General features: G+C 37.9%; 1 protein-coding gene across 1 annotated transcript in view; it reads right to left on the minus strand.

The window, feature by feature from the left end:
• Positions 1–698: 698 nt before the first annotated feature.
• The window catches only part of HDX (highly divergent homeobox), a 46,772-nt gene continuing 32,734 nt past the window's right edge, over positions 699–14,736 (minus strand). Inside the window, exons 8-12 of the mRNA XM_050901720.1 lie at positions 11,140–11,347; positions 7,736–7,815; positions 4,770–4,853; positions 1,979–2,101; positions 699–1,343 (exon numbers count right to left, since the gene is read on the minus strand). Of these exons, the coding sequence (XP_050757677.1) occupies positions 1,218–1,343; positions 1,979–2,101; positions 4,770–4,853; positions 7,736–7,815; positions 11,140–11,347 (621 nt within the window). The 3' untranslated portion in view covers positions 699–1,217. The remainder of the gene's footprint in view (positions 1,344–1,978; positions 2,102–4,769; positions 4,854–7,735; positions 7,816–11,139; positions 11,348–14,736) is intronic.

The following is a 14,736-nucleotide window of genomic DNA, read 5'->3' on the forward strand; positions in this document are numbered from 1 at the left end:
TGAAGGTACCTGTTTCAAAAATGCTTGCTGAGGAGTATTCAGATTAGAAGCTATAGAGCATCAATAATACGGGCATGCACCTACATGCCCTACTAAATTTATCTGAATGTGGCTTCACATCCATTTAATCAGATGAGCAAAGGGATTCAATGTCAACAACAGCTGGGAAAGAAGAAATTCATTTCAGCCACTGCCTGCCATCAAGCTCACAGTTTAGAAATGGCACCTGGCAGTTGCCAAAAAATTCGTCAGACAGGGCTGCTTCAAAAACAGGTCACATCTAGAAGATCTGCAAAACTCAATCCCAAACACTTGGATACCTTTCAGGACGCAATGACAGCTGTGGATTTATGACAGTGTCTTGATAAAATGGAGCAAAGTTTGTGGAAAAATATATAACCAATACTTAAAACAATGAACAGAACTTTAGCATTCAGACTTTGACAAATAAAAACTGTAACTACATTCATAAAACCCTAAATAGTAGTGTAAACATCTAATCCCATTGCTACTGTGACAGCATCAGAAAGTCACGTTCTGCAGCTATCAGGTTTCCCATATCCGTCTCATTTGTTACAACACTTATGACTGCTTCTTTACAGTAATAATTTATCGACGATAATTCAAATTTTTCAGTTAGCCTTTCAAAGTTTTTTCAGCTGTTTTGGTCAGAAAATGGAAGATTCAACAATCTGAAGTCACATAATGAAAAACATTTTAGTTTAATTTCAGATTTTCAAAAGGGTTCAAGCACAACTCATAAAAAGCCTGTTATTCTATTTGGATCCCCGATTTTTAGTCCACCTACCTGAGTAAAAATGGGGAAAAAAATAATAAACAGGACTGGTGAGCAAGCAACTCTGAAGAATTAGCTGTCTGTGTAACAGGACATTTGTTTTCCACTCTTGGATCCCTGCTCAGAAAGACTTTGCTACAGAGCAAGAGTTATTCTGGAAAGTCAGAAGTTATCCTAATCAAGGCCAAACTGCTAAAAGTGAAACCTCTCCTCACACAGTTCTTTCCTTTACCAAAAACAACATTCGAAATTTCTTGACAGTGCAAACTGTAGCCATGACATACTACAGTCATCCTTCAGGAAAGTCTACATCACCTTGGGCTTTCTTTTTTGGGCTGAAGAACACTGGATAGCAAAATGCCGTTCTCTTGAAACCTACACGTTACGTGGGGTTTCTTTTTTGTCAATTAAAAAAAATAAATCACAAACTGTCTGAGGCATTTTTCTCCGATAAAGACGACAAGCTGAATGAGGTATCATCAGGCTCTGGGGATGCATGATTGAAATCCATTTCTTCTAATTCAGGAGGTAAGTCTGAGAGCAGTGCCTGCAAGTAAAAAAATATTACAATACAGTATTAGGTATATGTTTTATATCAGGATTCAAATGTCTTTTAAACATATAGTGAACAAACTTTGCTGAGCTTTTCAGTCAGTGTTGGTATTGGATGGGAAAAAAAAAAGAGGAGGTCAGTATTGATAAGATATTGAAAGGAAAAATATTGTCCAAGATGACTTAAAGGCAAAAAGAAAAAAATAAAAGCAACAAAATCTCTTCCTAAATAAAGCACAAAATTTTACCCATACAAGACATGATCCAATGAAGCATTAAAAGAAGCGCTATGTATTAAACGTGGTGCAGTGAAACTGAAGAAGCCTGGCTTTTTTTCCTAGCCTTCGCATCTTAGATCTCACAACAGAGAAATCCCAGTCCCTCAGTGTACACTGGTGCACTGGTTGTCCCTTTGTAAAAGTCACACTTCTTTGTCTATGTCATTGCTTGTGTAGATTGCAAGATCCTTCTTTTGTTTAAAGTCCAGCTTTTCTTTGTCTACAAGATGTTCAGTACAACAGTGCCCTAATCATAATTTGAGCCTCTGGGCCCTACAGAATAAAACCGAGGGAGTGACAGAACACAAAACGACAAACACCTTCCATTATTAAAACCTACTTCAAGACTTACCTGCTGCTGTTCTTTATCATCTGACTTAATAGCAAGTATCAAACTTCGAGTAAATGTCTGTAGTTCAAAATACTTCTGTTTGTGATTCTCCAACTCATTCTCAATGAATCTGACTTCTTCGTTCTGTGGGGGAAAATTACATAAAGTTCTGGAAATAATAAACAGCACTGCATCTTTTTAATGACACCTAAACACACGTGTGTTAAAACTAAATGTTTTTAGTGAAAATGAGTAAAAATGTGTTTATTACGATTCCTGCCAAAACCAATATTAAGTACAGCCAAAAGTTCTGCAGTTACAGAATTATAGAACAACGCACGTAGACTTTGGATACAAATAGAAGTTTCTGATGAATGACCAGTAGTGTCACACTAAACCTGCAAACGCGTATGCCATTTCATTTCTCATTATCCTCCACAAGAGATGGGATAGCCAACCATGTTACACGCAGCCAAGGCATTTCAGAATTACTGGCTATCGTTAAAGCACTAATGACTTGGGCCAAAGTTTACATGAACCTTTTAAAGAAGCACTGCTTTTTATTTTATAAGGATGACCTCTAATTCCATTTTAAAATAAAGAAAAACAAAGCACAAGTCTCTTCCTAGAAGTGATCGTGAAAAGGCAAGGTGACTGTGAGAAGAGACAGCAACCAAATTCCATTATTACAGCAGGAGGCTTGACACAAAGACCAGGGAAAATAACTTGAAAATTCCTCAAAAGCTACCACAAATTAAAATATAGCCTCCTCTAGTGCAGCTGAGTTTGACATGTATCATGAAGTGTCGGCTCACCAACCTCCCCAAGATCTCTCGGGTTACAAAATAAATAGGAGTGTATTTACAAAATGGAGAAAGATCAATAATAATGTGCATGCTGTGGCTAAGAAGGCATTTTTCCAACTTTTGCATAAATACGTTGTTACTGTACTTGCAAATCACTTAATATAAAAATAAAAAACCTAATTAAAAATTCAGATTTGATCAGTACTTCAGTTTATTCCAAATATCTCTTCTCCTTCAAACTTACCAACTGGTTGGTATGCAAGATCAAAACGCTAAATCTGTTGATCAGTGTAGAGCTAAAATTAATTTTCTCTGGTTATTTACCTTTGCAAAGATCACGTAACCTAAATAAACAGTTCACTTTTCAAGATCAAAGCCATTGTGCATTTTTGCAAAAGGTGTCTGCATAGCAGCCAACAGCAGTAGCATCAAATGTGCATCCTCCGTCAGATAATAATGAAAAAAATACACACACAGAAATTGTTAGCGATGCACAATACACATAGAAAGCATTTAGGTTCACAGATAATTCATTTTAAGTGTTGCATTTACCAAGGGTATCAGAGGCAAGAAAAAATCCACCCTTGCTTATGCAACCATATGATTAATTAGGTTGGCAGTTTTGCATACAATATGTTCCTTGATGGCTGGTTTTGGTGGCAGCAAATAATTACAAAAGCAAATTTCAATAGTGAATTTATACGCAGGCATTTTGTTTTAATGATGAATTTTTTTTTTTTTTTTTTTTTTAAACATAGAACTACGCTCTGATAGTCATGCTTACATTTGCTAGACTGGCTGTAATTCAACTTTAGTTGATATGAAAAGGTGAGACTACGTGATGAACTGGAAGGTTTGTAACAAGCCTTTAAAAATGGTTGTTGTTTTGGTTTTTTTTCCCCCCAGAAAATTAACATTTCTTCAGTCAAAACATTGCTCACCATATTGTTTCAGGTTATAACAGCTCTGAGAATAAGAGAGAAATACTTGGGCTGCAATTTTGAGGCTTTCATAAGAAAATTAGCTGAATGCATTTCTTTCAGATGGAAACTTAGAAGTTGCCTATTTAGCAATGGATTTTGCCCAGCCAAAGAAGGAATTCAGATTTACGCAGAAAACACATAGGCACAAAGACTAATCACTAATGTCAAACAACAAACAAGGTTCTGTAGGGCATGCTGTCACAGCAAGCCTTTCACTGTGGTGACAGGTGACATTAAGAAAAGGTCATTCCCTCTTCATATGCATTCTCCACTGCCCTTACCAGGAAAACACTGCTTGGAGGAGTAATTTTTTTTCTGAAAAGATGATCTATTTATTATTTTGGTAATTGATCACCATTAATAGAACATACCAGTTTTCTAAGTAAAAAAAAAAAAAAATCAGCTACATATGTAAAAACATGCTCAATATACACCACAGAACTGTGGCAACTCTTACGAGAGCAGTAACACGCACATAACCTTTACCACTTGGCAGAAGACAGCGGCTGTCAGGTATCCAACTGCTTTTCCTCCCTCCCACAACGACTGCTTCCAGACATGTTCTGCACTACATTGCGAGAATGACTTCTCCTTGGATCCCCTCATTTTATTAGGGGATTCCAGCTGTTATGTGTCTTTCCAGAGCTGGCAGCATCACTCTGCATGTAAAAGTGTGCCGCAGCACTCCAAAGAACAATTCTCGCAGAAGAAGAAAGTTTTGGTTTAGAGGCTAAATAAATTGCTTTGTCTGGGACACATGGTGGGAGCGGCAGATGGCTACAGCTAAAGTAATGTCACTGCTCTGGAGAAATGGGATTTTTCCTGCCTCCCTCTGAGGTGAAATACAGGTAGTCTGGCTGTAAATGGGATGAGGAGACGTGGCTGAGGGTATGATGTGCAGTACCACGATAAAAGCAGAGGAGCTGCAGGATCCCACATGCCTTTGCTGAATTCCTTACAGATACACCCGTCTGAACTTTCTGTGGACTATCCTGCTTCACATTATATAGCCTAATTACTCACCTTATAATCCAAAAGAGAACTCATTTGATCCACTTCAGAATTACTTATCATATCACTTTCTTCATCATCTATAATTTCTATTTTCTGAAAGAGAAGGAAACGGTTCATTCCAAAGATTCGCATGCATAGATTAGACAAACAAACAACAATCCATATCTCAAACCGGCATGAAAGGATGACAGGACCTTTTGCTTGCTCACGAGAAATTCTGAATTGTGTAGCCCCCATTAGATGGCAATCATGCACCTCAGCCACAAGATCCAGGAAGAATCCAAATTGTAACTGTCGGTACTCAGAGCTGCTGCCATGGTGACTCAGGCTGTTTACAGAGGAGGAGCTATATGTCACCATGCTTTTGGCATTAAGTTGCATATTATATCTCACTACAGCCTGCACAAGCCTGCATTTTATTCTGTAAGCCTTTTGTTGAAAACTTCCTGCAGGGCGAAGAAGGTTACGGAAGTTTATTCCTCTGGAGCAAAGCAGACATTATGGCAAGTGACAGGTAAGTCCTAACTGACCTACTTCTTGCCTGAAAAAATGAAGAGGTCTCCTTTGGCCATAGTGCAAGTCAAATGCCCTAAACAGTAGAGGACGTTGATTCAAAGGACAGTTCCAAATGCATACACATGGACATTTTCACTTAAGTCACAAAAATTCTTGGGAGCTTTTTATATTGAGTTTCTAAAGATACCTAAAGTACAATGTTAAAGGCCAAGCTTAATGCTGTTTAGAACTTAGAAATCCGTTCCAATTGTATCTCAAGTTTTAAAAGATTCACTTTTACATTATTTACCGCTGGCATGTTCCATTTTTCTTCCCAAGAGAAAACCTTCTTATGTAAGAAAACTATGTTAAAAGGTTATTTCAATAAGAGAAAATACAAAATGTACACATTTTTAGTGCACCTATGAGATTTTAATTTTTATTCATATCTAAGCTAGATCTCAAACGCAATGAATTTGAATTAGATAGTGATAAGAATGGCATTTTTCAACAAGAACTCAGAAGGATGACTGCCCAGATGAAACTATAAATTTCACTATATTTTTGAGAGGGAAGCAGTGGTAGTGTAAGAAGAGGGGTTTGGGGTTTTTTACTATTTGTCATTGTTTTGACAGTTGTGAACATTTATGAGACGGTATGTAATAAGTTAAAGCAACTTTACTATGTTTTTTAGTATACCGTTTAATACAATGTAGGCAAGGGCCCACACTGACACAATATACTTTAATGGTTAGTTCTTGAAGTGCTATTTTAGAGGAGGTTTCTTCTCTGCAGCATGTGTGTGTGTCTTCTGTCTGCCTGCAGACCAGTCATCAGCAATTTCCTTCTAATCACCAAGGAGAAATCCTTCAAGAGAGGTTAACAGTCTCTCGCTAGTAGCAGCCACCAAGCTCTCAAGTATGTATTGAAGGTAGGGAGGGTAAACCACATTTTCTGTGCTTCAGTGTCTGACAACCCAGCTGAAGTGATAACATTTCAAAGGCTTAATGTCACAGAGATCTGCTGCTATATCATACCCTGAGTAACACTGTGATTCAAAGATTTTTGGGTTTAGACTCAGCTTGAGGAGAGAGTCTCTAAATAAATGCCAAGCATTGACACTATCTTCCTTATAATAATACATTCTCAGACAGTAGGGGAAAGAACAGGTTAGACTTTCAAATAAGAAAACCGTATCTCTTATGCAATTTCAATGCACGTTAGTCCAATTTTAACTGCATACATTTTAAAGATGTTGTTACAGTGTTTTCAGAACAGAGTATGGAAAAACTACTCCTCTTTTTTTCCTGCTCTTATTGTATCAAATTATATAATGCTGGAGTTCAGGTAGACTGGAGAACTGAGTGTCTCGGACATCATCTTTGCAAACCTTTTACCTTTGTCATTTTACATTCTGCATCTCCATGGTAAAAGCATCAGCCTGAAACTCAGAGTGATTATATCTAAGGTCACAGCAGGCCATTAAGGTAAACAGAAAGGAAAAAGGCAGCTGTTTCTATTCAGGCAACCACAGAAAATACAGCCATGGGATTTCAGTTTACGCAAAAGATGATCTTATATTAACAAAAGAAAGAAAACATTCTGTCCTCTAGATATATATAGAGAGAGAGAGGGAAGGGAATCTCCTGTTCGCTTTCCCACTTCAGGTTGCGTGTGATTGATGTAGCACAAATGTTCTTGTCATGTTCTGAGCTACTGTCGTTTAATCTCTGACTGCAATAAGAATGCAACTGGGAACTGGAATCATCACCTGTTCATTCTGCAGATAACTTTTAAGATAAAAATTACCCTACCACTTGGGGTCTTCTCTCCTCTTCCTCCTCTCCTTTCTTCTAATTTGAGAGAAGGCAGGCTAAACAAAGGGGACATATTGCATTATTTGCCATGACTCCTCCCTCTGTCTTTCCTTCCTTGTCTCACTGCAGTCAATTAAAAACAGCAAGAACAACTGTGTTTGACTCAATGTGAATGCAAGTGAGAAAACAAGAAACATCTACATAATGCCCTGTCAAGGGTATGGGAATGAAGAGTACATACCCACCCCAGTCTGATCTCACATATTCAAGGTCAGCTATGGAGAGGAAGCACTAGAGATACCTGACTTTCTTAAAGCTATAGAAAACCATTTTCAATTATTATTCTGGGTTTTTTATTCTTACTGTTTTACTATACTAGGTACTTATAGAGCACTACCCAAGCGTTGTGCTTTGCACTCCAGAAAAAGAACACCAGATTGTTATGATACAGAAAAAGCAGTATAATTCAATTTCTACTGAACGTGCACAGCTCTCTGTTTTAGTACGTTTAGTACAGTTTCTTTTAGTGCTCAACCAATTACGAAGGACTCTTAGCACACTCGACTGAAGTTTTCACCTAGCGAAAAACACTAGTGTTGGACAACAACCTCAACGTTAGCAATTAAGATGGTCACATTAGTGGAAAAGGAAAGGTATACATACCACATTATCAGTAGATACAGGATTCTGGTCATCATCTTTGTGACTGATTTCTTCATTTTGAAGAGCTTCATTTGTCTCTTCTGCAGAAATAAATTAGTTTTTCAGATTTCATTCAAATTTTATGCTGAAGGAACATTAATAATCTTTACCACTAAATATGTCACATCTGCTAGATACAAAAGCAAAGTCATATTATCAATGACTATTCATAAAAAATACTGTATGTCTAATTAAAAAAGACATCATATCACAAGTATTTCAGGCCAACATCATGCCAACTGCTACCTGAAACAACAAGAAAACTATCAGTTACTCTCTTGCAATGTACCAAAACCTTCCTATTTTTAGGTTCAGGTTGGAATATTCAAAAGTGATGAATAGTTTTGCATCAGAGGTGCGCAGAACTTTTTTTTTTTTAATTAAAATAAATTACTACATGAAAAATCCTGCATGCCCTGAAATTATAGGGTACATATCAGAATCCCACCTCCTCCTTGCAGACACTGATTATTTTTGAACCAAAAACTGATCAAGCAGATTATTTCATTCTTGTATGGCAAATGTTTATTCCTACTGAAGCTAAGCTGCTGTCTTATGCATAAGCAAAGTACACACTTGAAAACAGAGCAAATCTTATCCTTAAATTTCAACCACAAACACTAGATGATTCTATTAGCCCTACCTATGGCCAATATGAAAAAAACAAGAAAGATAGGCCTATCCATCCCTATGATTAAGTATGTTTCTCAGATTTACTTTAATTCTCCACATTAATATACCGTTAAGAAGAAAATGGTTGATAGAAACAGCAAATCAGTAAATAAAACAAAATACACAGGCAAGAGCTATGATAAAAACTTAAATGATGTCATTAACAGCTAGGCTATTAATTGGAAATACACTCCTTCCAAGTGCTAGTAAAATTACACAGTTCTGCTGAGGGCAGAGCTTGCATTAAAAGGGTCAAACAGTCCAGCTATCGCATCTAGAGAGGAAAAGAGGCATGGTGAGTGAATGGGCAGCAAGTGTTCATGTGGGATAGTGAAAGAGGGCAGATAATGATGCAGGGGTGTATCACTTCCATGCAAACACAGGGGTAACAGGATTTAACACTTGCAAAGATAGGATAACATTTAGGCCAGACCATACAGAGACAGTTAATTGTTTTCAATAACTTTTCTACCAGTTAAATATCTCTAAACGGAGCAAATTTTATTTGAAGTTGTTTCAAATGAATTTCATCTGCCACTGGTCACAACTTCAGAGGAAAATTTCTGCTAGCAGCAAAAGCAAATGGGTTCAAATGGGAGAACCATGAAGCAGGGAGCAATACGACCCCATCGTTACATTCAGAGGAATGAAGGTCATTGAAGACGCACCTCAGGGACTCTGAAACAGTCTAAATCAGCAGTCACTCGGTAACCCTGACAGTCACCACTTGGATTCAATAGTCGAACGAAGCAACTCCCTACAGCACTTTCAACTCTTTAAATATTCATCCTCAGCCAATATAAACTGGCACAGCTATAATGGCCTCCACAGAGCTGTGTTCATTTACACAAAGTATGGATTCAATTAACATACATTTAAAAAAGGTAAGGCACTATGAGAACTTTAATGCTTAATTTTGCATCAGAGTACAGCTTTGCTTTTTTTAAATATTTACACACTACATTTTAAGAGCAAGTGCCATCAACACTTTCACTCTGATTAGGTGACTAAAAATATCTTTTTCCTGTCTTTGAGAGTGGTTTTTTGTTGTTGCGTTTTTGGTTTTTTTCTCAATTAGGACCAAAAGTTACAGTTCTCAAACATTAAAACAATCACACATCTGTGACTGAATAGCACACACGATTATTGGTGGAAATATTTTCCAGGAAGTTCAAAATAAGCTGAGCTGCAGCAGTGAAACCTACTCCTTTGAAGTGGAGAAATGAACAGATATAATCCTTGTGGCAGAATAAAGGAATGAAAGTGGGATTCCTGGATGCTGTGGAAATCCTATAGTTTTCTTGCACTTCCTTAAGCTTCGACTCTAATACTACTCATAGTCTTACAGCCTTATCTTGTTTTATGAAAGCCTCGTTCAACAAATGTGGTGTTACTCCCACTTTAAGCTACAGAGAATCCAGACTCTTCCCGTCACCAATTTCTTTCAAGCACATCTGAGTAAATCAGTTCCTTCCACACCTCAAGCAAATCAAGGACTCTTGGATTCTGCATCTCACTTGGCTTCCAATCACTTGACCCATTTCTTTATCATCTTACTCTCTTTACAGTAGAATAGGACAAAGCTATCACAAATTCATTCCCAGCAGTTCTCCATTTTTCTAGTTCCTTCCTTTAAATTGTTCAGACAAAATGACACGATCAAGTCTGGCATATTAAGCTGCAATAGCATGCACTAGATTAGGCTTTCTTTTCGTTTAGAGAGCAAAGGCTTTATTGATCTCTTCTAATCAGAAGCACTGGGAGCAATTAGTTGAGCTTGCGAAGCTAGCGAACGTGCCGAGCGGCAGTTCATCTGCCCTAGGCCCAGAGTGCTAACGTACAAGAGGGAAAGGGAGAGATCAATTTAATGTAGTCGTGCGGTTCTGGGAGGTGGAGTAAAAGGGAATTAAGTTTGAGACACTTATCACTCAAGATCATGCAATTTACTGAGAACACACAGGCACCCTGTATGTGCAGTTCTAAGGCTTTCTGAGTAGTCCCCTGCTACTGACTTTGATCTTTTCTGTTGGTTTGTATTTGCTTGTCAGAGACCATATACACACTGCAGACAGCTTAACGGCAGAACTTCTGCCATGCTCTGACGTACTGTGACACTCTTTTAGTTCAAGACCAAGTCTGAGCTAAATATCTTCTGAACGTATGTCATCAGCATGAGTTTAATATCAGGAAAACTGCAAGTACCTAGCTCTGGTCAGCTCAAAGCGAGCAAGTTCGCACACATTCGTGCTTGTTTAGTAGAGAATTGTTGGTGTGACTCAGGCTAACAGGAATGGATATTCAAGCTGTGCAGAACTGGCCAGTTAACAGAGAGCATTTTTTAAAACCTGGCTTCTGAGGAAAGTGAGACTTATACATTTGTACTGTCTGTCCATCTCTCAGTTGCACCAGCAAACTGTGAACTTGTCATTTAACTTCGGATAAATTTGGCAGAAACAGAGGTCTTATGATAAAAGGTTTCTGCAAGCTTCGTGATAACAAAACCAACAAAATTCATATAGAGAGAGGTAGAAGAAAGAGACCAAACAGTACCTTCAATATAGCCGAGATAGATAACTTGTGACTGTTAAGACACTCTTTCAGACGTTTTTGAATGTGTACAACAGAGAATTCAAAGCATGCACACTGCACAAAATTAAAAATATATGCACAGTAGTAACTGCATTTTCAAATACCTTGTGAGCTTCCTTCAGATAAGCAGATTGATACTTCATCATTCCTATCATTATCATCCCCCACTTCAGTAGCAGTTTCCTCTCCTGGATTAAGTGCTGATTTAGAAACAAATTCAGATTGATCAGAGAAATCAGCAGGACCTCCTCTAGGGGGTGGGACCTCAATCCCCATTAAACGATATTTCCGTCTTCGATTCCCAATCCAAGTCTTGTAAGAGAAATAAACATGAATGATATCAGAAACTATAACAAAAGCAACAGGCCCACAACCAAGTGAAATTAGCACATCTATACTATAGGAACAAGAGCGTAGCCAGCAATTCAAGGGAGGTGATTATTCCCCTGTATTTGACCCTCATGAGGCTGCTTCCTGGAATACTGTGTCCAGGTTCAGTCCTTCAATACAAGGGAAAAGGGAAGGTGCACAGCAAAAGGAAAAGAAGCGACAGTCACAAGTCTCAGCAAAGGAAGCTCTGACTGGAATTAAGAAAAAAGAAAAAATAATGCTTTACAGTGAGGCGCTGGAACAATTTGTCCACAGGAGTCTTGGCACCTCCAACCTTGGAGATACTCGACGTTTTACTGCGCAACGTCCTGAGAAACCTGACCTAACTCTGAAGTCAATCCTGCTCTAAAGAAAGAGTAGGACTAGGTGACCTTGTAAGGTCTCTCGCCACCTAAATTATTCAACAAATTTAACATGAGATCTTTGATCCAGGTTCTCCCACTCTGCAACTTCCATAAAGGGACTAAAGCATCCAATGACCCAAACGGCCCACGTGTTCTACATTTCCTATAGCACAGAAGAAATTGTCTGAGGTGATAGCTCTACATTGCTCCACTTTGATGACAGAACATAACTTGGCAGAATTAAGTTCAGAGCAATGTTATCCTTCAGTCCTCTTTGGTTGGAAAACAAGTCTTTAATAAACATTGCTTGCAGTAAGGTATACAAAAGCATACTGTAAACAGTGGTGGGAGATGAAACAGGTCCAGGATCAAGGAATCTGGAAACCCATTCATGATCGGATGGGTATGGATGCTTTAAGTTCATTTTACATCAATAAAACTGAGTTTCAAAAAAGAAAAAAAAAAAAATCACATTCAAAATTCTCCAAGTGGATCTGTATAACTGTTAATTAACTTGCTTTCTCTGATAAAGAAAAGTCTACACTAAAAATTATTGAAGTCTACACTAAAAATTATTAAAGACTCAAAATAGAGTTTAACATTATCTAATAAGAATTCTCTGCAACTCTTCACCTCTTAACTCTCTCCCTTCCCTTGCATTACTCAAGCTTTTGACTTCTCATCTAATTTCAATTCTTCTTAACAGCTCTTGTACCCCAGACCCTTTGTTCCGTCCAAGTCAGTTCTCCACTGGCATCCAAAAATCCTCTCAGAGCCAGGAATCAATTTCTTTGCCAAATGCTAACTTCCAGACTTCTTGACCTGGCTCTCCTCCCCCTTCCACACCATCTAAAACACAAGAAATAGGAGCAGCGCTGACAGGGCTAGTGGGACCATCCTCATTGTTTCAGGACCTGACCACATGCTGGCCCAGGATGGATAACGGTGGAGGCTGGCCACATAAGCCGTCACCATACAGAGTGTGCTTGATTACTGTGATGACGATGCACGCGCAGCATAGTCGTTATTAGGTTCTGAATCATGCCTAGTGCTGGAATTTCTGGATTGCTAAAAATCAAACATATCTCTAGAAAGCAGGGGCAGTTCCTATGTTTGAAAACATACGATCAGGGCATGGTAAAACGCACATCCGTTCCATAAGGTCTACGTGCCAACAGAGTTTTCCAAACACATTAAAATATTATAGGATGTTTTTTTCTTTAAAGATACACTAAACATTACTCTGGCCTTATTTCAGAAATACCTGCATTGCTCCTCCTCCCCATCACACTTTCTTTAACTACAGTTCTGATATATAGCATGAAAAAGTTTAGTAAAAAACTTTGCTTGTAATACCTTGATTATCAAATAGAAAAATTAAGAAATATTAACAGCAGTCCCAACTACCAAAGATAGTTTCATGCTGTGCTAGCCTTGAAAAAAAAATTTTTTTAAAGCTGAATCTCTTTAACTAACTAAAAGATAACATACTTAACACTATTTTTGGCAAATCATTTTTGTTGGGTGATATCTGCTTTCTCAGCTTGCTGATTTTCCTCTCTGAAGAATGCAAAACAGGTACACAGACAGCTACCTAGATATTTTTGTGCATTATATACAGTTTGTGAAAAAAAAAAAGGAAAAAAACCCCCCACAAGCGGCCCCTTCCAGACCTATGTCTCTTTTTTCCAAACAGTGTATCGCCATTCTTTAAATTTTCTCACAATCTTATGATGGTAATAAATAGTGCTAACAACTATAACATTTAAAAGCGAATCTGCTTTTTTTTTTTTTTTTACTAAAAAATTCAGCAAAAAATCGAGGCACTTGGGAAAGGTAGATCTTGTCTTTTTATGTACCTTTCAAAGCAGAAAATCTTTCATTCAATATATTGAATATGTCATAGAAAATGAACATATTTTTATAGGGTCTCAAATTAAAATGGGAAAGAAAAGTAATAAGGTTCCATATCCTGCATGCTACATTTAACAGTGAATATTCTGGAGCAGTATAATGATGAGTGTAAGAGCAGATTAGTATTTCTATGTAGGAAACCAGCTTAATAATTCTAATTACAGCCCTAAAATATTACCTCCTTAAAAACTTCAAACAACATCTGTAAGGTGCATGTGATCAGACTCCTTAAGCCTACTTACAGCAGCCAGCAATGAACTCAGCAGCAACTTCCCCAGCTTCAACTGAACAGATGACCAGCAAGAGCGAGGGAAGAAAGGCTAGAGTCCAGGCAGAAGGAGCCAGCATATGTCTGCCCTTAGGCAGCTTCTAAGTAAGTGGACTGGCAGGCAGCCACTTAAAAAGCATGATTACAGCTCTCCAGATATTGAGGTTAGGGTGTCAACGTGCTAGAAAGATTCTACGTTGGAACCTTCAGAAATCCCACTTAACTGAAAAAATAAAGATGGCAGATTCTGTAGCTGTTTTTCCAACGTCTCTCTCGATCACAAGCCGGATCCAGACTAGGCCTAGAGCCCCCGGCAAGAAAAGCCATTAGTCAGCTGTGAAGAATGAGCGGCCTTTCTGTTGCAACTGCTTGATTTTGGGGCTAAAGTCAGACTGAAGCACTACCTTCAATAATCCAGCTTTTATCTGGTGAGCTGCTGGGAAAGAGGAGGAGGTGTCTTTAGCCTGTGGTGGGTGCTTAGGAGTAGCTTTTGACCTCTTATATACAAAAGCTTTATGTTCTATTAATAAAAAAATAAAAAATTGTCATGCATTTTTCTTATATTCCTCATATATTTCTGAGGAATTTGATAGTTGTCATCTGTCTTTCTCAAATATCTAATGTCCCGCTGCCAAGAAGGCTATTCTGCTTTCAGATGCTATTTTGGTATGAACGAATAAAATTAGTCAATAGAAATATAAACAAAAATGTGTAAGTAACCACAAAAAAAACCCCAAACAAATGCGATCAGCAATAATTATAATGTAAGCAAAAGAAATAGTGTA

This window comes from Gymnogyps californianus, chromosome 9 (assembly GCF_018139145.2).
Source record: "Gymnogyps californianus isolate 813 chromosome 9, ASM1813914v2, whole genome shotgun sequence".
NCBI lineage: Eukaryota > Metazoa > Chordata > Aves > Accipitriformes > Cathartidae > Gymnogyps > Gymnogyps californianus.